Source organism: Phasianus colchicus, chromosome 2 (assembly GCF_987193195.1).
Source record: "Phasianus colchicus chromosome 2, bPhaCol1.hap1.1, whole genome shotgun sequence".
Classification (NCBI taxonomy): domain Eukaryota; kingdom Metazoa; phylum Chordata; class Aves; order Galliformes; family Phasianidae; genus Phasianus; species Phasianus colchicus.
In genome coordinates this window covers 86517285-86542286 of record NC_143437.1, presented here as the reverse complement: position 1 = coordinate 86542286, position 25002 = coordinate 86517285, and the positions used below count along the sequence as shown (strand labels likewise).

General features: G+C 44.5%; 2 protein-coding genes across 7 annotated transcripts in view; one reads left to right on the top strand and one right to left on the bottom strand.

Annotated features, from left to right (window-relative positions):
• The first annotated feature begins 6486 nt into the window (after nucleotides 1-6486).
• Nucleotides 6487-14078, top strand: BAG2 (BAG cochaperone 2). The gene is made up of 3 exons (XM_031610986.2): nucleotides 6487-6746; nucleotides 12477-12586; nucleotides 13180-14078. Exons 1-3 carry the CDS (start codon nucleotides 6580-6582, stop codon nucleotides 13578-13580), a joined length of 678 nt encoding a protein of 225 aa, XP_031466846.1. The 5' UTR covers nucleotides 6487-6579; the 3' UTR covers nucleotides 13581-14078.
• A 2359-nt stretch (nucleotides 14079-16437) lies between these two features.
• The window catches only part of RAB23 (RAB23, member RAS oncogene family), a 31232-nt gene continuing 22667 nt past the window's right edge, over nucleotides 16438-25002 (bottom strand). For all 6 annotated transcript variants that reach the window (XM_090136225.1, XM_090136224.1, XM_031610912.2 and 3 more), the window contains 4 exons: nucleotides 24090-24246; nucleotides 22490-22572; nucleotides 21760-21852; nucleotides 16438-20879 (listed from right to left, as the gene is read on the bottom strand). In XM_090136225.1, coding sequence (XP_089992351.1) covers nucleotides 20740-20879; nucleotides 21760-21852; nucleotides 22490-22572; nucleotides 24090-24246 — 473 coding nt within the window. In that variant the 3' untranslated portion in view covers nucleotides 16438-20739. The remainder of the gene's footprint in view (nucleotides 20880-21759; nucleotides 21853-22489; nucleotides 22573-24089; nucleotides 24247-25002) is intronic.

Sequence of the window (25002 nt, the reverse complement as noted above, 5' to 3'; positions counted from 1 at the left end):
CTGTCTCAGACTGACTTGCTTAGCTAATCTTGTTATAAAGAGAAGCTTAGTTCCCAGATGTATAAATTGAACACAGTCTCAACTCTTGTATGCGGATGGTCTTGTCTTATAGACCACAGTTTTTTTCTATATGTTGTCTGTTATAAATGGCAGAATCAGGACCATGAACTGCACAGATAGTTTCTGTTATCTTTATTTTTATAAATGTGTCTATTTTTTCAATAGTAGCATGGAAGTGTTGGCTTGAACTATGCCAGGTTTGGTACCTCTTTCTCATGTAAGGAAGGAACAAATTTGGAAGTGAACAAAAGCTAAGTAAACTTTCCAGTTCCAGTTTGAAATAGACGTGAACGAATTTCAGATGTATAATTCCTATATACTGGTCATCTTTACTGGTCCCTTCTGTTTATGAAGACGTGGCCTGGGATAAAGAAATTATGGCTGTTGTTTTTGTACTGTCCTTATTTTTAAGTGAATTCTTTTCATGTTTAAAATGAAGCTGTCTATGCCACCTTTCTCATTTCCCTCTTTTAAAATACTAATGCTAGCTGTCCAGCTTTACCAGCTTATTCTACTTTATAATGATTGTTGTTAATCAGTAAGAAATATTGATGTAACAAAATGCCAGCTTTTCTTTTTATCCATTACCTTGTGAGTTTGCTTGCAACTGTTGTAAATCTTAATGTTTATTATGCAAAGGAATAATACTTAGTTTTGGAGAGTATGAGAAGAAGAAAGCTAGATTTTACTTGCCATCAGTTCCAAAGAATTAGAATAACTACTGTATGATGTCATGATTAGAAAAGCTGGAATACTGACACTGATTTTCTTGATGTATTTGCTGTCTGTCAAGCAACCTGTCAGATTCTTCACTAGTTTTTATCTCTGAACTCATTTGCAATCATACAACCTGAAGAAACAGTTGAATCTCCAGAAAATTTTCAGTGAATTGGCTCTGAAAATGCTATAGAGTAAAGAGAATCTCATGATGTTTTTCCATTGCGTCTACTGCTTGTTACTCCACTGTAAATTTTGGATTAATAGTTCAGTTTGGGGTGTGCAGTGCCATACTGCTGCTGAGCAAGCAGTGTTCTAGGAGACGCTGAGTTGCCTTCAGCTAATGACTCAAGCTAAATCAATTTCAGAATTTTTCACACTGAGTTCTAATATAAAGTGGAATGAGACAAAGCTTTCATTATTCCGAGTAAGAGGTTTTGGGAAGGTTTCTTCAGCACAGACACTCAGGTTGCAAATTCTTATTAAAAATGTTTCATCTTGAGAAAGTTCTTAGCTTGACAACAAATGTCTAAAACCTGGCTAGATAGTCTTCTCTAGAGTCTGCTGTGTTAGATCTTGAACATAAACTTTATTCCTCATATTTCATTCTGTCATAAAATCTAAGGTTGATTTTACCTAATGAGCCTTGACTTAATAAATTGCATTAAAAAAAGTTGTGTGCATATAGATTCTCTATCCTCAGAGCTGTAGTTATTAAAGTTAGACCTGATGTACCGGCCTTCTCATCTGCTTACTGAAACGAGTAGCAAATCCTAACTTCTACTTCTGTGCTAGGGTTCTAGTCTGTGTTCTTCTTACAGTAGAAGTAGTGTACAGCATTACTTGTGTCTTGAAATCTGTCCTTATTTTCTTTGAGACTCATACTCTCTGAAATTTTTCTTTGCAAAGTTTTCTGCCACTACAGGCCTCTGGTAACTTCTGTTTCCAGAAGAACAGAGAAAATGAGGATTCTTAAAACCCCGCATGTACAGACATGTGACTTGTTAGTCACCAGCTTCTCATGGTACTGCACCTTGTTCTTCAGCTGAAGTAAGTGTCTTGTAAACATTTGTGTTTCAGAATTTAATGTTTCTGACTGGGAAATCTTGTTCAACTGGCTGAACTCTGAGGTTTGCCCTGGGTATTCTGCGAGATCTGTCTGCATTCACGAGCACAGCTTGTATATTACAAGAAGCTTGCCCAGCATCCCTTTGTTCTTGCTCTTTTTAAGAGAATTTGGTTCTGTGCTGATAGTTTAAGTTCACCCTCTGTTACTAGAAAGTAATCATGCGGTGCTTTTTTACATTTATCTGTAATGAGGAGAAAAACTCACCTGTACCTGGCAACCACTAACAGCCCATTGTAATGCTCTTAATTTCTGCATAAGTACATGCGTAAGTGCAGCAGAACTCGTAATATAGTCAGTCAAGGTTGGTACAAGGTTTTCATGTTGTTGGTGCTTTATTGCCTTATTCTTTCAGCTGAAGGAATACCTCTATTTTGCTCATTTCAGAGACAAGTTCAGATATGAGATAAACTGATGCAGCTGTAACACACCGTAGCCTTGAATTTCATGCCTGCCTGGTTGCTTCTGTAGAGCTTAATAATAAATAGAAGAATATGAAGGGATGAGATTAGCTGACTATAGCGTACTCGCTTTGTATAGGTAGTAGTGGTATGTCTTTGGGTGATGACTTGAACTTGATTTTCTTTGCTCTTCAAGATGCACAGAAATGACCTCTGCTGTTCCTATAGCAGTGACAGAATGCAAACCTTTACCAAATCTTTACCAAATATGGTGAAGTTTTAAAGAGGTATGAAGTTACGCTGCCATCTTTCTTAAAAGGAAGTGTTCTATCATCTGCTTATGCTGTCCTAGGAGTGTTTACAGTGACTGCTGTAAATTGGGAGGAGGTGAGGAGAGATGACGAATTGTTTCAAAATTAATTTAGAGGAATTGGCTGGCATTAACGCTAAGACACATTCTGGCAATTCTTTCCAGCTAAGTAGCTTCAGTAAGGTCTTCATCTGCGTATTTCTTCAACATTTCTAACCTTCCACAACTTTCCTCTAGAAATTCTAATTCATGAATTTTCCGGGTCAAATAATATTGTCCAAGATATTATAAAAGTGGGGATAAGTAAGTCAAAATTTAAGGTAGTGACGAGATAAAGCAAGTGTGCATTCAGATGGCAAAGCTATGCATGCACAGAAAGTTAAATTTGAAGTTCTCTTTCTAAATCTGTGAAAGTTGATTTTCTCAGACTGCAGTAGCGTATTTTCTGGGAGTTACTCAGTTTGTGTATTGCTCAGAGTTCTGTTGAAAACATGCCTAGCATCTGTGGCTGCACAGAATTTGCTGGCTCTTTGTCTGAGCTGTGTTCCTCTCCATGAGAACAAAATGCTGCATGCCCTGAAATGGTCACACCAGCTCAGAGGTGGATGCTGAGATAGGGGACCTCACTCAGACTTCTGACAAGCTTGGGACCGCAGGGCTTGCCTGCACAGTGAGATGACTGTGCGTATAGGCAAACACAAGCTAGCTTTAATTAGCATTGGTAGCAATAGCAGGAGACACAGTAGCAGGTTCAGCAGGTGCTAAGTGAGGGGCCAGCCTCCTGTAACAAGGCAGCACATATTTTGATTGAAGTTGTACCTTAAAAGCTCATGTTGGCCCATCTTGTTTCCTGTGCTTCAAGCTAACTTTGGCTGGCTGGCCAAAGCTGTGGTTGCACCCCTATGGTGTGTATGGGAACTGTTGTGTTTCTATAACACCTGTGCATAAAGAAGCTTCTTCAGATGAAAGTCCTGCATCTGAAGGAAGGAAAAGGATCTGTCGTGGCATTTCCATGGGTGTGGACTTTCTCTTTGATCCTCTTCCATGACAGCTCATATGTAAGTGTTCAGGTATGTGACAAGGTATGTATCAGGTCTGGAATAAGGCAATGTTGGAATGGACTGCTGCTGCTTTTGGTGTGGATCATTACGCTGCCTCTGGACTTCCACGGATCAGGTGTCTGAGGCCCAGGAAAGCTGCTTTTTCTGCTGCCTTGACAGATCTTGTTTGTGTGAATGAAAACTCTACATATTGCTTTGTTTCGTCAGTGACACATACTTTTCACAATGCTGTAGTTTAAACAAGAGAGCTGCTACTTCACTGTGGGATGCACACCTTCTTGCAGACCTCTCCCCAGTGCCTATGGGGCTGGGCTGTGCGGGCTGTGGATTAGACAGGGACAGAGGGACATCAGCATGAAGCAGCCCTGACCTGGCCATCACCTTCTTCATTACAGACAATGAGAACCATGAAATCTGTGCTTGGCTTCAGGTGTGTGAGGGCCCTTCCTCCTCCTACAGCCTTCTGGCCCTGCAGGATCTGATTGCTGCCTTGCGTGTTGCCACTCTTCTTGCCACAATTCAGCTGTGGGCCACCTCCCTTTCCTCATAGACTGACCCCTGCCTTCCTCCCAACCACCTACAGTTCTGGAAGAGTGGTGACAACTGACCCTTTTCTATATCTCACCAAGAAACAGAGCACCTGAGGAGAAAAAGGGACATCTACTCCTCTCCGGGGCAGGAAAAACAGTCTCCACAGTCCTTGCGAGTTTCTAAATGGAAATACACTCTAGGTTGCACAGTCGTCATGAGTTTTGTCAGGAAGACCATTTTTGCTTTTAATGTGCATTTTGGTTCCATTGTGCTGTTGTCACTCCCAGGGTAAAAGTTTTGCCATCAGAGGATAGGTCACGTGGGGTGCATTTGTACACAGCTAAGAAGCCTTCTGTGCCTGGATTTTGTTACAGCTCCTACCTGCAAAAAAAAAGTGTTCATAACCATTCAGCTGCCAGTTACTTGATTTTTACTTTTTAAATACAGCCTGACCGATATGTAATATATTGACATAGAAATAATAGCAGGATCCTAGGAAGAAATGATTGCAAATTGTGTCATCGCTACAAAGGCTTTCTGTGTTTTGTGTTTGGGGTGGGAAGTGGTATTAATCTGTTCTACATAGACTGTCGTCAGAGGGCTGCAGCAGTTTACATGAGGTTGTTCACACAAGCTCACAGGCAAGGAAACTCACTTATCCATCTATGTAAAACAAAGAAATTCAGGCAATTAATTTAACGAGAGGGCTTGGGACATGATAGCACTCTGAATGGACAAGCCTGAGAAAACAGCTATTTGGATTCCCAGCAAGACAGGCGCGCAAAGCACTACTTCTGTGCAACTCAATCCCTCTCAGCTGGCTGCCAAAAATTGGGCTGTTGGAGCCATGCAGTATTTGCCCAAACCTGGAGTTAGGGATAAGCAAATTCCTTTTTAAACAGTCACAACAAAGGCAAGCAAAGCCTGTGTAAGCCTTGAATTGCTGAAACTCAAGGAACAAGGGGTTTCTGTGGGAGCCGCTTCCTCAGCTCCTCCAATGGAAGGTACTGCTCCACGTGGAGAAGTGATAGGCGATCTCCCACCAACGTCATTACTGGCTGCAGTTCCACTGTGTTTCTTACCATTAAATGTACATACAGTTGTGGTTAGGCATTGAGGGAGAACAGAAGCAATTTCCAACATAAGCCTTTGCATTGTCTTAGACTGCAGGGGTTAGAACTGCTGTTTGCAGTGAGTCAGGATCCCCAAGAATGCCAGTTCTGGCTCTGCTTTCAGTCTGATTTCCCTGACCTCCAGATTTTCTGCAGTCCTACTAATAGCACAAGACAGATATGAAGCTGTTGGAGCAGCTCCAGAGGAGGCCATGAAGATGATCAGAGGGCTGGAGCACATCTCCAATAAAGAAAGGCTGAGGGAGCTGGGTGTGTTCAATCTGGAGAAGGGTCTGGAAGACCTCACTGCAGCCTTTCAGTATTTAAGGGGAAATTATAAATGGGAGGGAGACTGAGTTTTCCATGGTCCAGTAGTGACAGGACAAGGGCAAGTGGTTTAAAACTAAAAGAGAGGAGGTTAGGTTCAGGGAGAGCGGTGAGGTGCTGGAACAGCTGCCCAGAGAGGTTGTGGATGCCCCGTCCCTGGAGGTGTTCAAGGCCAGGTTGGATGGGGCTCTGGGCAGCCTGGTCTAGCATTAAATGAGGAGGTTGGTGGCCCTGCATGTGGCAGGGGGGTTGGAGATTCATGATCCTTGAGGTCTCTTCCAACCCTGGCCGTTCTGATTCTGTGTTAGATATTAGGAGGAAATTCTTTACTTGAAGGGCAGTGAGGCAGTGGCACAGCCGCCCAGAGAGCTGTGGTGCCCCATCCCTGGAGGCGCTTAGGCCAGTCTGGATGGGCCCTGGGCAGCTGAGCTGGTGGGGGGCTGCCCTGCCCGCAGCAGGGGGGTGGAACTGGGTGGGCTTTGAGGTCCCTTCCAACCCAAACCAGTGCATGATTCTATAACGGCCATCGTCAAAAGTGTAGACACTGAAAGCCTTCCTTCCGTCCCCCTAGCTCCGGTTTCGGAGAGAGCAAGACCGGCTGTCAGAGGGCTGCGCGGCACTGAGGCCGTGCCGGGCGGGCACCGTGCGCGGGACGCGCTGCGGGAGCTCGGCGGGCCGCTGCGGGGTCCGGCGCGGCGACCCCGGGCGTCAGCGCGGGCGGGACGCGGGGCGGCCTTTCCTCGGGACGCGGGGCCGCACCGCGGTGCCCGGCGGGCCGCGCCGCGAGGCGGGGCGCGGAGGCGGGGTGCCGCGGGGGCAGGCGGCGGGCGGGCTCCTTCTTTGGCCATGAGCGGGACGCCGGCATTCGGCCGCCGCCGCCGCCTGCGGGACGCGGGGAGGGAGCGGCCGCCGCCGCCGGCAGCGGGCGAGCGCTATGGCCCAGGCTAAGATCAGCGCCAAGGCGAGCGAGGGCGCGCCGCCGCAGCAGCAGCAGCAGCAGCAGCCGTCCGCCGGGCAGCTCCGAGGCCGCTTCTACCGCTCCACCTCCATGGCGGACCGCTCCAGCCGCCTGCTCGAGAACCTGGACCAGCTGGAGCTCAGGTGGGGCCGGGGCGGCGGGGGTCGCGGGTCCGGGAGGGAGGGGAAGCCGGGCCCGGCGGGACGCCCGCTGCCGGGAGGGGCTGCCCGCCGCACAGGGGCGTGCGCACGGGTGCGTGGAAAGAGGCGTTTTTGGGAGAGAAACGGATTTTCCCGGCCCGGTGGGTTTGACGCCAGGCCGCTGCTGTGTGGGAAGGTGCTGGAAGCTCGGAGGTAAAGAAGCGCGGTAACAATCGTGCCTCGCTCAGGCCGGGCACCGCGCACGGCGAGGTTCCGCGCTTGCAAAGCCTCCGTGTGCGCGCCGTGCTGCCCGCACCGACGTCTGCCTCTCTGAATCCTTCGGCTGCGATGCAGACAGCGCGGCACGCCGTGGCAGAGTTGTTTTTTAAGGAGCTCGGGATACAATCCGTGTTTCACCACCACTCGGCTGAGGTGGGCACCGCGGATCGCCCAGCGAGTCCCACACACGGCCCGCGTTGCATTGATCGGCTCTCAGAGCCACCCGGGATGCTTCCAGGTCTTTCTGTAATTACAGAGCCCCGTGAGAGCTGGGTTTTTCCCTTTCTGCGCGCATAGCTTTGCATTATTCAGGAGGCAGCTCCGCGGAGCAGCGTGTTATCCTTTCACCGATTAAATCTCCTCGGAGCTCTTCTCAGGCTTCTCTGGATTTGACTAAACAAAGTCACTGCCTGCAAACAAGTTTCACTGCTGGCATCCAGATGGAGTGCGGTAGTGTGTAATTACAGAATGCCGTGCTCGATAAGCAGGACAGTATGCAAAAGTGGGTTTTGAATGTGCTGAGCAACTCTGACACAAAGCAGACTGTTTGATTAGCCAGAAATGAAGGCCAAAATGAAACCCTCCTGCTTGCCGTGGGCCTTCCAGAGAGGCGTATTTCTAAGTGTGGAATGATGGCAGAATAGAGGCAAAGTGCTCTGATTAAAGAAGTCAGCCAAGTTTTGATTTTTCTGTGTGTGAGTAGTGAAGGCGCCTCACTTTCAAGCTGTTTGAATGTCAGGAGGAAGATTGCCCAGGCTGCAGATGGTGTGGCCGAGCTGCAGCCCTGCGGGATGTGACCTGTGAATGTCACCGGTGAGGACTGCCATAGCACACCACGGGGTTGTTGAGGGGCTGCACAAAGGACTTGGCCATGAGGTGACCTAAGGCTGGCTGGGCCTCAGCAGCCCACATCCCTTTGGGAAGAGCTGTTCCGAGCTGCCCTCCCCTCCCTACCTCCCCCAGGGCTGTGATGGGCTGGTACCTGCCAGCACAGCACCATAGGGGTGCACGGCTCCCTGGGGCCTTGCAGTTCCTGCCAATATTTGAAGCACCTCTGGGAGCTGCTGCTGGGTGGTGCCCGGGTTTGGGCCCCTGCTGCAGCAGAGGGGCACTGCAGGCGTCGGTGAAGGCTAAGGATGTGCCGCTGCCCCAGCTTACTGTGCAGTGCCAAGGGATCTCAAAGCTGTTGGAAGCAGCTCTCTGTTTATGAGTCACTGTGTTCCGATGGCAACGTTAAATGGACGTGTAGTTCCAGGTCTAACAATGCACAGGCACAAACACAGACACCTGCTTTTGTTTTCTTTCTTTCCCTTTATAACTTCTTGGATCTTTTGTCCTCTTCTCTCCCGGATTAGCTCTTTCCCCACTGCTCATTTCCACGAACCCCAGCCCAGCAGGAGCAGCTGAGGACAGCGAGCTGAAAGGTCCCACTTGGCCTTGGCGCTTTGGCTGAGCTCTGTTTCAGGGAAAAAGCTGAGGCCTTGCTGAGTGTTCCTGATTCCTTTTGGAAATGCACCTCCACCTCCAGCAAGCGAGCTGCAGTGCGCTATTTCTGCAAGCCCATGGTTGATGCGTTATTGCAGCTGTCCCAGGAAAGCGGATATCACGTTTCTGCTCGCGGAACAAAGCGCGGGTTGGCCCACCTGTTCCTCTGGGGAATGCTCTGCTCATGTCCATGGCATGCAGGGAAGAACGGCATGGCACATCTCATCGTTCTCAGACCAAGGGAAGTCAGAAGTGAAGAATGGTTCTTTTAGTCTCAGATGATCCACGGAATATTGAGCTAATGCTCAAAGCAACAGATACACTCCAGTAAGGATGCGATTGGATGTTTTCACCCAGCAGAAAGAAGCCTATACTGCTGCACTCACCACAGCAAGGCACAGACCTGACAGCCTTCTTCAAGGAGAGGAAGCTGCCAGGAGCAGGGTCTGCTTTAGGCACTGTGCCCTCGCTGCCAGGAGAGCAGGCTGGGCAGGGGCAGTGCAGGAGCCCACAGAAATGGCCGCTGGCGTGACTGGGTGTGTAATCCTGTCTGTCAATCCGATACCCCCTTGTGACCTTTCCTGGCCCCTTTCTCTGTGGGCAGTCTATATGTTGCCAGTTCAGATTGTATTGACATATGGTGATTTATTTTCTTTCTTTCTCTTTTTTTTTTTTTTTTAAGAAAGTCATTCACTGAAATATCCAGTGGCAGGAACTCAAACCATCACCTTGACAAAGCCTGCCCAGCATCTCCTCAACATTATCCCTACTTGTCTTCCTGCCTGCACGGGCCAGTACAGTACTGTTTGTTTCCTTCCTTCCAGGCTGCTGGTTCCTCAAACAGTCCTGCCCTGCTTGGGCTCCAGCTCGCCATAGCAACATCCATGCCTTTCTCAGCCCTTTTCTCCTGTCCTCTGAGTGCATCTCTCAGGCTGATGATTGAACTCCAGAAGCCAGCTCTGCATGTTTCTGAGTGAATGCTCACAGATTCTCATGGCCTGCTCCTCTGGTGCTGCTGGGTGGTTATAAGGGGACCCTATAAATAGGAAGGGGGTCACCTCTTTGAAAGGGAAGATAACAGCAGGACAAAGGGAAATGGTATTAAGTTGAAGGGGCCAAGATTTAGGTTGGATGTCAGGGGGAAGTTCTTTATTATGAGAGTGGTGAGGTGCTGGAACAGGCTGCCCAGAGAGGTTGTGGATGCCCTGTCCCTGGAGGTGTTCAAGGCCAGGTTGGATGTGTTCAAGGCCCTGGACAGCCTGGTCTAGCATTAAATGGGGAGGTTGGTGGCCCTGCCTGTGGCAGGGGGGTTGGATCTTCATGATCCTTGAGGTCCCTTCCAACCATGGCCATTCTGTGATTCTGTGATTTCTTCAGCAGTGGTGCTGGGAGCCAGGTGGGGATCAAAGTGCTGGGCCCTGCAGGTCTGTCAAAGCTGAGGTTGTATTGTAGGGTTCTCCAGGCCTGGCACGCTGCTAGCAATTGGTCAAACTGGGCATTTTTGGACACGGGAAAGGGGAAGCTGTGAGATGCTGCTCTCCTGTCCCTTCCTTTGGGATGTGCTTGGTTCCAGAGCAGGTGTTTGTGGGGTTGCTATACGTGGATGCAAACACACTAAAACATGAAAATCGCAGGGGCACTGTGCAGAGCGGTTAGAATAATTCCCAGGAAGTCGTTATTGCAAATAAATCAGTTCTCAAGATTTGGTTATAAACTTCCGTCAATCAAAGGTGTGATTGGTAATTTTTTTTGTACACAATCATTGTCTCTCACAGTCTGGCTTTGTAGGCCATGAACTGGGATCTTGATCTTGAAAGCAGCAATATTTTAGGCACTCTCTTTGGAAATAACCCCGGTCAGACCGTGTGCTGCTGGGCCACTTTCACACTGCTCGTAGGGCCCAGCAGAGCTGGTAGGAGCTGCGGGTCAGCCCACTCAATGAGGGCAGACATTTGCTTTTTAAGTCAGGGCAGTGCCAGACCTGATTTGATGTAAAAATGCTGTTAAATGTGAAATTCTGCACTTTTAATTTGAAGCTTTCTGGGGACCAAAAATGGACTTTCCAAGCTGTAACAGTGCTATTTTTTTTAAAAGGCACGGTGAGGCACTTATGAAATTATAGCTAGACTTCCTAAATTATAAAGCGCTGACATCTGAAGTATGAAGTGACTCCACCTGCCTTATTACTCTTAGTAACCCATCCAAAATAACAATTAAGAATATTTGCCGTTGGCAAGAATTTGCATTGCATTAACTTTTCCCATTCCTCCTCACATTAACATGAAAGGGAGGGCCTGGAGCATGTGCTTTCACTGGGTAACTCAGCTTAAAGATTTTGTAAAACAGAGCCATTCCATGAGCTCAGTGTGTGTGAGGTGTGAGAATTGAAGGCCGTGAGTTCCTGGCCCCACCTGCCTCCTCGCTCTTCCCACCACTGCCTTTCTCACGACCCCTGCTGCTTGCCAGCCTGTGGGGAAGGAGCCCCGGCTTGTCTTGTCCAGCAGAAGCCATCGATGACGTTGCCATCCTGTGGCCGTGCCCAGCTGTGGTGCTGAGAGGAGCACGGCTCACTGGTGCCCAGCAATTGAGTTAGCGGTGCTGGGAGGAAAGAGAAGTGCTTGTCAAGCAAATGGCCAGTGAAGAGCACTCTAAAGCAAGGAAGAGGAATGAACTGGGTTACCAGCGCTTTGGTTTGCTTCTGCTGTCTGGCCAGACTTAATGAATGTGTCAGGCTGGGTTCATTCCCTGGCTGTTTGCTGTGTCTCTGAGCTGTGTTGAAAGCAGCCCAAGCCATTGGCCAGGCTCGTGTGATGTTTTGTTTGGACCTGGGGTCTCTGCAAGCGCCCAGCCTTGTTCTGCAGGTGCAGTCAAGAAGGTGCCTCCCCTGGCCCTGCTCTCCTAGGCAGCTGTTCTCCTTGTGCTGCTCCAGGTGACATCGCTCTGAGCAAAAGCCCTTTCCTAAAAGCCGTGGCAGGGAACAAGCCATGGGTTATGGATGGAGACCCATGTTTCTCTTGTGATATTGTCATATGCTGGAGACCGGACTGCTGCACTGTGCATGGTGACGAGTGGCAATGCCACAGCACACAGCTGGGCAGCTCTCCGGCTGAACAGCTCATGGCACAGTGGTGCCCCATGTCTGTCCCCTTGGCAGCACTGTGCCACGTGTCAATTTCAGCACGGTGAGTCGTGCAGGGAAAGGGTCTGATTTCAGGATGGCTCAGCTGCGTACTTTCCTGCAAGCCCAGAAATAGGAGCTGACCAGAATGGAGCTTCATCCTCTGTGAGTCACAGAGCCTCCTGCCAGTTTGCTGCATCTCTTATGGAGAGAAACAAACCACAGTGACGTGAATGCAGGCGCTTGGCAGGACAGCCCCATAAAGGCAACAAAACACGCTCACCTTGCCCATCTCTCCCATTCCTCTCTCCCTGTGGTTCCTCACAAAGGAGCCATATGGTTCCAAAGCCATGCTTGGGTTTGACAGGCCGTAGGACCTGGAGGTGGGTGGGAGTGCTCCTTCCCTGGAAGACCTATGGGAGCAGAGCCCAGGACACAGCCACCAGCCTGCTCCTCTCAGCTGAGAGCTGATGGCAGTCTGCAGTTTGGTGTGGGGCCAGGATGCAGGGATGGGTGTAGCTGGGCTCAGTACTCGGACTGGCTGTGCAGTAGGATGCAACAATGCTATTGGTAAAACAAATGATTTAAGATTGTAATTGCTGGTTGTTTTCTATTTATTGGCTCGTTTGTTCACTTTTTAAATGATGTTGTGCCCTGAAAAATGAAGTTCTTATACAGGAGGAGGTCATGGAGTGAGAGAGCCTGGACCACAGATATTTGTGAGCTGATTGCACTTGCAGTGGGGTTCTTTTGTTGATTTTTTTTTTTTTTAATTGAAAGATCTTGGCAGTTGTATGGGGGGAAAATTTGTTCTATTATTGAAAAACTTTGTTTGGTTTTACTACGCCCAGGGTAGAGGCTTTCCGTGACGCAGCATCTGCTATGGAACAAGAGAAAGAAACCCTGCTAGAAATGATCCACAACATACAAAACAGCCAGGACATGAGGCACATCAGTGAAGGTGAGAAACTGCTTTGCCATCCCCTCCTGACTGCGCTAAAGGCAGAACAGCAAGGGAGGCTGCTCCAGTGCTAAGGGCACCATGCTGGAGCTGGCTGAGGATACCGAAGAGCCTTCCCTCACTCACTCCTTTTCCTTTTTGTTAATGGCCCCTAAGTGCATCTGGTAGGCAAAATAACTCTTCCGTCTGTGGCCTTACATGGTGCTGTATATTTATACTCTTCCTCACAGTGGTATTGAGTGGGTCCGTCCCTCACGTGCCTGCTTTCATAATGATTAATGCTTCCTGATATGATGTTTTGCGTTAATGTGACAGAGCAAGCACTGTACCAGCAGTGGAAAAACATTGCTTATACCTTTCGTAAAGTTTACGACCTAATTTCAGATCAAAAGACAGCAGCCTCTGTGACATGGGTGGGACTTAGGCAGATAGATTTAAAAACTCTGGCCCCTGGAAATCTCACTGATTGTCGCTTCTTAAAAAAAAGAACCAACAACCATCCATGTTGGAAAATGGTAGCACTTTGCTTGTCTCGGTGGTGTAATTGGTACTGGAAGATGTTAGCCAGTAACGTAGGATACCTTCTGCTTTAGGTGAGAGAGAAGAACTTAACCTGACCGCCAACCGCCTGATGGGCCGAACCCTCACTGTGGAGGTTTCTGTCGAAACCATCCGGAACGCCCAGCAGCAGGAGTCCCTTCTGCACGCCACCAAGATGATCGATGAAATCGTCAACAAGCTCCTGGATGATTTGGAAGACGCCAAAATCCGCTTACTGTCACTTTACGGTGCGTGCACGTCTGACGTGCCGGCGGGACCCATCGATCAGAAATTTCAGTCCGTTGTCATTGGATGTGCTATTGAGGATCAGAAGAAGATCAAAAGAAGGCTAGAGACTCTGCTCCGAAACCTGGAAAATTCTGAGAAGTCCATCACATTGCTGGAGCATCAGAAATCCTCTCTGCGGCAGTCTTGCAACACCAAACAGGATTAAACTGCCTTGTGGCTACTGCTGGCAAACCACAGAGTGATCAAGTCTCCATAAAAGCACACGGAAGCTAAGGAAGATCCCTGTTTACAAGTCCACGCGTATATACACATACACATGCTCCACGGTATCTTGGATTGCAAGGTGCAGGCATTCTATGGGTTTCGGTAGCATTGGCGTTGGCATTTTATTTCAGCAATAAGGAATGCTATCATGATTTCTTCTGTAGAGTTGATACTGCTCTGTTGCAAGTTGTAATGTGCTTCTGCTGAACTGTCAGAATCAATCAAAATCTTGCCTGTCCTTCATTCTCCTCCTTTTTTAAAAAAAACAACAACTACGGTTGTTTTGTCATATACTGAGATACCAGTTTTTCTCTGCTCTATACATAGTGTGTGAAATAGACTTTTGGGGAAAAAAAAAGACAAATCTTGGCAATAAACAACAGCAACAACAAATCAATAAACTGTATATTGTATTTTCATAACCAACACAATGTCTTACTCATTACAGCACTGTTCATCGTACTTGGGAGAGAACGACAGCTCCTGTGTGTGTCTGAGGAGGCTCAGAGCCCCCACTGAGCAGCCTGTCGTTCTGCTGTTAGTTCACTGAAGGGCAGCATTCCACTGGTGCTGCAGAGGGGCTGCACTGCTCAGCGCTGACCTGATCTCCAATTGAAGCCCAGCTGTTGGTGCTATGGGAGGGAAGAGCAGTGTGGGCAGCTGAAACACCCTGGGTGTGAGGAAGCCTTCAGCCTTCACAGCTGAAGCAGTGCTCTCACAGTGCCCACCCAAGCTGGGAATTCACCTCAGGTCCCTCTGCACAGCCACCGAGCTCTGTGCCTCTGACCTGTGCTGTGTGCATGGTGTGGGGACGCCCACCCTGTGCTTTGGGAGCTTCCAGCACCGCAAGGGCATCACTGCTGCCATTCATGGGCAGAAAGCGGCACTGAGGTGGGGACCTCCAAATGTCTTCAGCTATGAGACTGTGCCTACTTCCCAAGAATAATTATAGCAATGTACATGAAAGACTCTGAGAAATTGCAACGTGGAATACTTAACATTGAAAATAGCATAGTGTTATTTAGAATATTTTTTCTATTTATATATATATATATATATATATATATATATTTTTTTTTTATGGCCATTATAGGGTATTCAGGACATGCAGGGGTTTTTTTCTCCTCTCCTACTGAAACCTTCTTCCCTGCATCAGTTGCTACAAGTGTTTTTATAGCGCTCACTCACTGGTAAAACTGGCTAGCAAAGCCAAGCAACTCAAAGCAAAGCAACCCAAGGACAAAATGAAGTCACCATCACAGTCTGCAGCTCAGCGGCTGAGATGATAGTGTAGACTCAACTTATTTTGGCTTAAGATACTCGTTATTTTTTTAAATCATTTCTGATTTGCCTCCCACTTTCCCAAACCCTGTGTCATCTGCGCCACACGAGGTCAGGAACACATCCACTATTGCTATAAGCAGACATGCCTCATCCATTACAGATCCCATGGTACGGAACAATCCAGCTTTAAGGCTGGCAGTACTGTCTGAAGTGCCTCTTACACAGCTGTAAGTCATGGCAAAAAACATCTGCTGTGCGTTCTGCTCCTTTCATACTGGCTCTCCAACATACATCCCTTTTAACTTAACGTAACTTAACGCAGCCAAACATAGCTGGCAACACAGGTGATAGAAAACAAACAAACAAAAAAAGCATTAAAGTTGTTATTTTTTAAGGACTATCTGTAGTCAAAATGAAAACAGTAGATGAGGCTCAGCAGGCATAAGACAACTGGGTGTAAGAAAGGCAGTGAAGCTGCCCTTTCTTTCCTGAGCACTCAAACAAGGCTGTGCTCTACCTTCCAGCTTATGTCAGTCCTGAAAACGAGACTGAAAGCACCCGGCTGTTCCTGGTGGTTACCTTGTGCCTGGCAGTAGCAGCTGACCCAAGCAGCCATCTGGCTTCCAAAGCTGAGCACAGTGCTGTTGTACTGCACGCAAAAGCCCCACCTCAACAGTGCGACAGCTTCAGTCTTCACGGGGCCTTTGCTTAACAGCAGGTGAGCACTCACCTCTGACCTCAAAACGCTCAGCACTGTGAGGTGAGTTTTCTCACATTTCTGCTTCCCTAAAACACTGCTAAACACACTGACACTGCTAAATAATTCTTATTGGGGTGTTACGCAAGTAAATGGTTTCTGTGTGCTAAATTGCATGCAAGAGGAAGCAGCACTGTATTACTTTCCAGATTCCTGAGATACTTGGGTAAGAGGCAGACACAGATGCCACAAGTTCTACTTTACTTTAGATGAAATTAAGCAAGAAAATCAATGTACTGGTTACCTCTGTTTGCGCTCAGAAAATGCATCAGACCTATTAATAGGTTGCTAATTTAAGCCCTGTCACCATGTTAGCCAGATCAATTATGAAAACTAAAAAGTCCCCAGGGAGCAGAACAGAATCCATATTTTCTATTGGAGTTCTGTGTGAATAAAAACAAAGAGGCAAAAGCTCAGCAAACGTGTCTCAAATAGCTGGGGATGCCCACACTGTTTTGAGGAGGTGGGTGGGTGCCTGTGCCGTGTGCTCCCCTGGATCCTAGCTGCTGGCAGTGTACAAACCAGACGTGGGCACAGGTTTCTGGGCAGACTCTGGTTGCACAACTGAGGGGTTACGACAATTTCTTGCTATTTAATACACTGACACTTTAATGTGACCGCAAAAACAGTGATGTGTAATCAGACCAAGCAGTACTCAAAGAAACATATTTAAGTCGCCCATACAACAACCAGTGTCACTTACAGGAGCAGCAGAATTAACCTGTAGGAATTTTACAGGAACAACATACACAGAATATTCATTTTTAAACATTTATTTTACCACTTGAGAATTTACTGTAAGATACATTTTTTCCTAAAAATATAATACATTTACTTGAGTTTGCGAAGGTGATAAACACAGTTATGTACATTTCTGCTTTAGCCATTTAGATCACATGAACTTGCCAATAAGATTCAGTCATGTATTAGTAGCAGTGTGTCCTTATCTTTGCAATGAGAACAGCATTTCTCTTGGTCCAGATCTTTGGGGTTGTTGTTGTTGTTTTTAGCAACTTCAGGTGGTTGCAGAGCAGTGCTTGCATCAGGAAAGGAAAAACCACTCACTCCACAAATTATTAATCAGTGTCACCCTCCTACCAGAAACCTGAGCACAAGCTTAGCACAAAGGCTCACCTGGTCGGGAGGTGGCTCAGTTAGACCTTGTCTTCAGCACGGAACTGAGAGTTCCTCATGTTTTACCACAGCGCTTTTCATCTTGGTACTTTCTGCTTTTTTTCTGCCATGAGTCTGATTACTTTTTAGGATGCTCCATTTAACAGTGAGAAGTACTTTCTTCAGTCAGATACTAAGTGAGCATAAAAAAAAGATACGTGCAATGGTCACTTCCTACCACAGGTGGTGGTTTTGATGAAGTCAAGCTTCTTGGACCACTCTTGCTCCCTGTTTTGCATACAGTTTGATTTCAGGAACTACAGCCTTAGCCAGAGGCTTGGGATTAGATTTAGGGACTGAGGTACCAAGCAGCAGGTTTGTTCATTTGATACATGACTGAATTCCTGCAAGAGGGTCCGGCAGTGCAAGTAATTAATTCTGTTACTCATTAACTGGTAGTTATTAGCACATTCACTGGTATTGTGCACGTACCCAGGCGTAACCTCAAAGCCATACAGCGTGTTCAGCCACTCAATTCCCTTTAGAATAACGTACATCTACAGAAGTGATGCAAAGAAAAACATCAGATGTGCCCAACATTGAAGAAAATAAAGAGACTGATTTTACCAAAATATAACAAAATTAATCAGGAAATTAGACTGACAGTAATTTGGACATTTTGATCGATCACAAAGGGTAAATGTCACCTTAAGTAATGCTGAAAATAAGAAAACTCCAGAATTGTCTGAAGTGAAATATTTCTTTTCAAGTCAACCACACACACAAGCCCAAAAATCTTAACGTGCCCAATCTTACAACTCTGAGATTTGTTATTTCCAGCTGGAAATACATCCCTGGCACTGCTACTGAGCACCCAACGATGCCTCACTCACCAGGAGAACACCCATTCACTGAATGGATACCATGTGGGAGCAGCAGACGCTTCAGTGTCAGGCCTTTTAGTGAATGCTTACTTCACTGAAGTTTTCTACCCACATTAGCTTTATCAACTAAAAGCAAAGAATTCTGTCGAGAGCTAAATAAAATATCCAACGAGCTACTCAAGAGATGTCAATGGATATAAGAGGAGTGCAATTAGCTCAGGCTCTCAGAATAAAACTTTGACTTGTGATAGGCACATGTGCACAAAGCACAGAATGCTGACCTACTGCAGGTGTCACAGAGGACTGTATTCTCTTCCACCTCGTAGGCACAGACGGATGCTTAAAACATGGGATTTTCATGAGAACACTGAATGGAGAAGGGGGCAGTGTTTGTAACTAAAACTGTTCACACACAACATGAATGCCAGAAGCATTGGCATGTCTCCTCAGCCAGAAGTCAAATGGCTCTCCTGCTGTGACATGGATACATATGGACATCTGCAAGGCATCTGCTTCACATCTGTACACTAAAACTACAGGGATAGAAAGTACATTTTGAAGCAGTGCGTATGCAGAGTAATCTCCAGAAAAAATGCTGATTTGGACAGTCTCCACCTCATCATACTGGAAATTAAGCACTGCAAATCACAACAAAGAAGGAGCCACTTTAGCTTATGATGGGAGTGAAACTAAAGCCCAACCTCAAATATATATTCCTAGATTAAAGCATGCATGTACTAAATTTCAGTGTATCCTAAATTTAGCAAGTCTCTCATCTATGAAAATTTCCATTGAGTTTTCACTCCTTGAAATAGTAGTTTATAGCAAAGGACTTTCAATACAAATGGCTTATGTAATCATACAATGTCTGATGAATGATGTGTCATAGTACAAATGGTTGTTATACATAAAGATTTCTCAGTACTCTGTACAGAGTCGAACAAGGCAAGAAAAATGCTTCAGACACTTTGTGAGTTCATACGCTTTTTCAGGAAAAACAAATATAAAGGTTAAACTATCAAACAGACAATGAAATGTAAAAGTTTCCATATTAAAAACAGTTGACAAAATTCTTAATGCACACCTTCTACCCTACATCCTGAAGTTGTAAGACGGCCCCATTATGTACAATCATAGGTCTTTTTGTTTCCATACCTTAAGTACCTTACTTAAAACATTATGACAAGTAGGACTTGACTCCATTTATACATACGTACAGTGATTAAATGCACTTGTTAAAAATAAAGGCATCTATCCAAGAGTGAATACAGGAAACATTCTGGTGAAGAACACATTTTGCTGCAACAGCAAGGCTACCGAGCGCCTACAGGACCGCCTTCTTGCCAGCAACTGGAGATGCTGAGGCAGCTTGCCAGAGACAAAAGGTACTCGGTAGAGAGTCTAATAGAGTAAACATCAAATACAGCGTTCAGAAATCTATAGTGTTTGTGCACAACTTGCCACCCACTTCTTTCCCTGCGGACAGTGGGACAAGAGTACACTGCAGTTCTCATACTCGTTGACTTCAAAATAAAATAAGTCAAGCTTCCTAAATGAATTCACACAGTGAAAAGTCCTTCCTCCAAAAATATACAGGATCAGTCGAGTCATTCTCACTCTCATACACTGTTTAAAAAACTATTAAAATTCTGATTTTTTTCAAGCAGCATATTTTGCATTTGTCACTGGCAGGTTTTATATAGAAATCCTAGAAAGTTAAAATTATATAATACAAAACCATGTAAACAAAATGGGTATATCTAAAAGGCATGCATGCTCTTGTAGAGGATTAAAAAGTGTTTATTTTTGGTAATTAAGAGATATCTTGCTTAGCACTTTTAAAAGCACCGTCGTGATTTAGGAACCTAAACCCAAATATCTTCAATTTAGATTTGGATTCCTAAATGTCTAAGTCAGTTCTATAAAATTACTTACGTACTTTGAAAATTGTTTTGCCATGTCTCCGATCTTGCAGAATTAGATTCTCTGTAAGTAGCAGCAACAACGTTAAGGAATGTCTCATTACTGTAAATCAGTTATTAGCTGTGTGTTTTGGATCCTCTGTAACCTGGCTTGCAGGACTACGAGAAATTTCTCCAAAGAAGATAAGTCTTTTGTGACACCCTGCAAGTTCCTTTTTCACGGATGATACAGGATACAGCAATCACACTTGGACAGAAATATGACTGTTCCATCTGGATATCCATTAGTGTCAAACACTTATTTGATCAAACTGTTAAGACTGAGGAAAGCCAAACTTACGAAAACATCTGCAATGCAGCATTAGGTAAAAAGAACGAGCATTTTTGGCACTGTCCATTTTTAAATCTAAGCGTTCAGGCCCAAGTATAGCAAGTTCAACACACACAGCAGCAGCTGGGAAAGCCTCATCTGAAAGGTAACATCTTAAAAGGAAGAATTCTTGTGAAGATGCTATTTCATCATCAGTAGCTGACCTCCACATATTGAATACACCTGAATTTAGCAAAACTATTCATACCCAACATTCACATACATACCTGCACAGACATACATATAACAGGAGTATACTGAACTGACAGAACCACCAGAATCCACACTAACAGAGAAAGGCATAAAATGTGATGTCTTCACATTGCTCTTCTGCTAACTTCTTAGTGTCCTGGCTAACCAATGCTAACATTTCTTTTGAAATTTAGTTATGAGGTTGCTACCTTATCTTGGGCCATACTGTTATGGTCTGTACCTCTGTGCGTGTTATCTTTACATTAAATGTGCTTCTCAATTCTGCAAAACCTAGTTCATAGCTCTATAAATAATTCCTTCAAAATGGAGAAGTTTGCTTAATAATTGTTAAAAAGTGCACGGGGCAAAACACAGAACCGTGGCTGCCACCAGGTGTCTCACTCTATACACCAAAAAACACTGCATCAGCAATTTTAGATAAATCCACCAAGCAAGGATCCCATAGGCACAAGATTTGCTAAAGCACTGGTAAAATACCTCTAAAGCTTTACTCTGTATTCAATTGCACAACTTGATCCAATTCACGGTTACTCTTCTCTTTTCCCTCGGAAAGCAGTCTAAGGTATGCTGCAGTTGCTAAAAAGACTTCTGCTTTTCTTGGTTCTCTGTTTGTTTGGTCTGAGGTTGACAACATCTCCACCGTTAAGAGCGTCAGAATTCTGGTTGGGGTGACTCCCAATGGCTGTATTGAAAACACCTACAGAAAGTTGAAGGCAAGAAGAGCATTTGTATTTCTTCCCTCCCTGCAGTGTAACACATTAAGACCTAAGATGCACCAGTTACTAAATCACAGTAGTTCACCTCAGAGCATCTACAAAACAAAAAAACCAAAACATTTACCTGTTTTTCTGGTCAATTTTGCAACTAAGTTTGAAGTAGAGCCAAGTGGTATGACTAGGCAGGCAGTATTTAAAGCTAGTATACAACACCTGTGTAATTCAAGGGGAGCACGTGCACTCATCCAAGTAAATGCATGCTACTAATTGCACTACAACACAATTATGCTTAGCTGAGTAATACAGAGAAACATAGACATTTTAAAGTTAGAAACTGCTGAGATAAAGCTATGGAGGAAAGACTGAATAAAAATGAAGTGATTTAAAGAAAATAAATGAACAAACTCAGAAAGGCTTTGTTGAAGGGCTACAGAAGTTTGGTGCTGTTCTACTCAAGACAAAGTTTACGAAGACCTTTTTATTATGTGCCAGATTCTTTCATAGTGAGCCTCTTACCAAAATAAGTAACACCGACACTAATTGCATTAAAGAAACCCAGCAAGTATCCCTTCTCAAATCCTCAGACAACGTTTAAAAGAATTTAATAAAAGGACAGTAGCCAAACATTAGCTAGAAACTTCACTCCAGCTATTCGGCAATCTTGTAACTGTGCAGCCACAAAGCTATTTTACAAAAGGAAAGGAGATGACATATTAAGACAGGAGGGTAGTTATCAGATCCCAACCACCATGTAGCTCCTTAAGGCAACAGATGAGATCACAAATTTTGATGGCATAAAATATTGTCTTTGGAATTTTTTGTGTTTGTGTGCATGTGTGTGATTTCTTACAGCATACATACCAATCTTGTTACTGCTTGTATGTACTAGTTCTGGTTCTTCAGCTGTTTGCTGCTTGAGCCTTTGAAGATATTTATCAGCCAAATACTTAAAAACTGGAATGGTAAAAGAAGGTACATCAGAATACACCTAAAAATAATACCTGTATCAATAATAGCACCCCCACATTAACTGTTGCTTGCTGACAAAAGCCCATTTCACATACAATCTACGGATTCTTCCTTGGCAGGCCCATGTACCTGGCCAGGACCCAAATGAGTCAATGCCAACCCAGATTTAAATATATGCATTAAATAGTGAGACTTGGGAATTACTAAGGTACCACCAATAGACAATCACTGCAACAGATTCTAATTTTAGTGTACTTTATTTTAATATAACTAAACTATGAAATAATTTATACAAATTATTCCTTAACTATTAACAACCAATCACAAATTAATCCGTTCAACAATTCATACGTTGTAATAATTGAACTCCTATGTATACACTTTTAAAAGCTCACTTCTCACTGACAGTCAGTAGGGCCAAGAAACCCAAAAAACACTGGCACTTCTAAATATCGAAGCTCTGCATTATTCACGAAATAGAAGGGAAAGACACACACAAAGAAACTGCCACATCTCAGTGATATCAAGAAATTGAAGAGAGAAGGATTGCTAACAGCATGCAAAAGCAACAAAGAGATATAGTGAAGGACAGGACAGACACCACCTCTGTCATGTCTCCTACCTTCAGTTACGTTGAGGTCCTCCTTCACAGATGCTCGGTAGAACCTTAACTTTAGCTTTTTTGCCAATGCTTCTGCCTCTTCACTGCACAACAGAAAATGACTTCATGAATACTAATTTCTATCAGTTGTCATCATAAACATTAATTTCTATTGTTCTTACAGACAAAACACACTGTGTCAGAATGAACGTGGTAACTTAGTAGACTAAGAAGCTCAGTCAAAAAACAGCTGATTCTTAATTTCTTTGTAGTATTTTACACGCAGTACTGTAAGGAACAAAAACAATTGCATTGCAGTGTTTACTGACTTTATTCCCAAGGGCACTAAGGCAGCTGTCAGCGAAATAAAAAAAGAAAGAGGCTGCAATTAACAGAGCACTACAACAGAACAATTACTACTGTAAAGTCAAAATAACCAAAAAGTGCTTCTTAATTTTTTTAATAAAGCAGAAGAGTTATTTGTTTCCTGTGAAGGGAAAGGCAACTTGTACTAAATTTTAAGGAAAAGCTGAGGAAACATGAGAACTTCACTAAGGGAAATCAAGTCATCAGAAAGATGGAGTTACTGAGGCAGAGGGTGTGTTCAGAGAATAAAATCTGAGTGATGTACCAGAAATACAGGAGCAGTTAAAATGTAATTTTGCTTTTCGTTTGAAAAATCCTCAGTATTCTTTGCAGAAGGAGTAGAAGCTGACATACATCATCAGTGAGAGCAAACAGAATAAAGAAAGCCGGTGTAGGAAATGAGAAAAAGAATTAATGTACACCTCTCAGGAAGATGGTAGAAATAACAAAGTGGAGAATGATGAATCATGCCGTGTTTTCCAAAGAATATTATATTGTGGCAAATAAAAGTTAGCATTTGTTAAGCTGATTTTATGACAGTTATGAAACTGAACACATATACAGAGGCAAAAAGAACTGACAGTAAAATCTGTAAAGAAAAAATATAACCAAGAAGCAATCAGCAACAGTCAGTTTGAAAATATTAACAGATACAGATTTCTATAGTTACAACATCTGATAAAAATGAGCAATAAAAACAAACGGAAGGAAAGCAGAGCAAAGAATATTAAGATATGTATTCAAACAGCCTGTTTCAAACCTCCTGACCATTTCAGCAGGCCTTCACTAATCAAACTGCACAACGCACAGCAGTTCAACAGTAGAAGTAAGCTTTAGCAGGAGAGGAAGTTTATAGTCTTATGACTTTTGATTAGATAAAAAAATAATCGTATCGTGGCACAAGGAAACTCTTGGTGCTTTCGCTCCATTTTTCAGGTTATTTTAGAAGAAGGAATGAAGCTAAGAGAAGTTCCTACCTGGGCAAACATCTGCCCAAGTAACTGCACTCCTGCAGGAATACCAGCACCTGTGCATCCATGTCTGGATGCTGGGCTTTGGTTTGATAATCTACAGATCAGAAGTCCTCACCAGGAGCCCTGCTTGTGGCAGGGGGGTTGAAACTAGATGATCATCATGGTCCTTTTCAACCCAGGCCATTCTATGATTCATTTTATGAACTCCCACAGACTTTTTTTAAGCATTTGTATAGAGGGGCAATACATTGCTCTTTAAAGGCAGGAGATAAAAATCTTACTTCTTTATACAGGAGTCATCCAGAAGATCAATCTTATTTTGCACAAGAACTGTGGGAATGTCTCCAACTTCAGTCATCACTTTTTCCTTCCAGGTAGGGATTGCTTTGAAGGACTCTCTGTCAGTTGTGGAAAACACAAGAACACAGGCCTGGGCTCCTAAAAATACACAGACCGATTACAAATGCATAAAAATCAACAAACAAACATGAAAACAAAATCATATTGAACGTATGTAAAGTATGAGAGGTTTCTCCACTAAAAGTCCACTATTGCCACCAGCTTGTGATGAGCCAATGATTAGGAAACTCCCCAGATGAAAAGCACTAAGCTGCCATGTTATTTCCATCATTATGCCCAGACTCAGCTACCCTTCAACCATTTCCAACAAGGTGCACGTGTGCAGGGGAAGGAAGAGGAAGGGTTTTGGAAAAGACTGGAAAAAGGGAAAGTTTTATCTGCTCACTTTTTCAGATAGCTTAAGTAGGTGCCAAAACAGCAAATATTATTCATTCTTCAATATCTGTAAAGTGTAGTTCATGTTATTCTTTATGCTACAGTAATTTGGACTTTGTAAATCAGAGAACTTGAAATAACCCCAACTTGTCTATCTTAATGGAAGTTTTCCTATATTCTTTAAACACTCATATGTCTTTAAGACCCTTCTGATTTTGTTTTATACAGAATAAAAACTACCCTCAGAATTCCAAATTAAGCTCTACCAGCAGTGGTAGAGCAAATGCAGCAATGCGGTCTTTCATAATCCTCTCTATCTCATTACTTGTATTTTAAAATTCTGCTTGTTTTCCCTAGTGTTCACACCATATTCTAACCTGATGCACTTCTGCTGAACACCCTGCAAGGTATCTGCAAACTATTTTTCCTTCCAAGGCAGGGTTGCTTTGTCACTACTGA

Bases quoted from the DNA above. Each gene is read 5' to 3' on its own strand.
- BAG2 (XM_031610986.2), top strand. From the start codon at position 6,580: ATGGCCCAGGCTAAGATCAGCGCCAAGGCGAGCGAGGGCGCGCCGCCG. The intron at 6,747-12,476 runs GTGGGGCCGGGG...TACTACGCCCAG, and splicing joins CTGGACCAGCTGGAGCTCAG to GGTAGAGGCTTTCCGTGACG. The intron at 12,587-13,179 runs GTGAGAAACTGC...CTTCTGCTTTAG, and splicing joins CATGAGGCACATCAGTGAAG to GTGAGAGAGAAGAACTTAAC.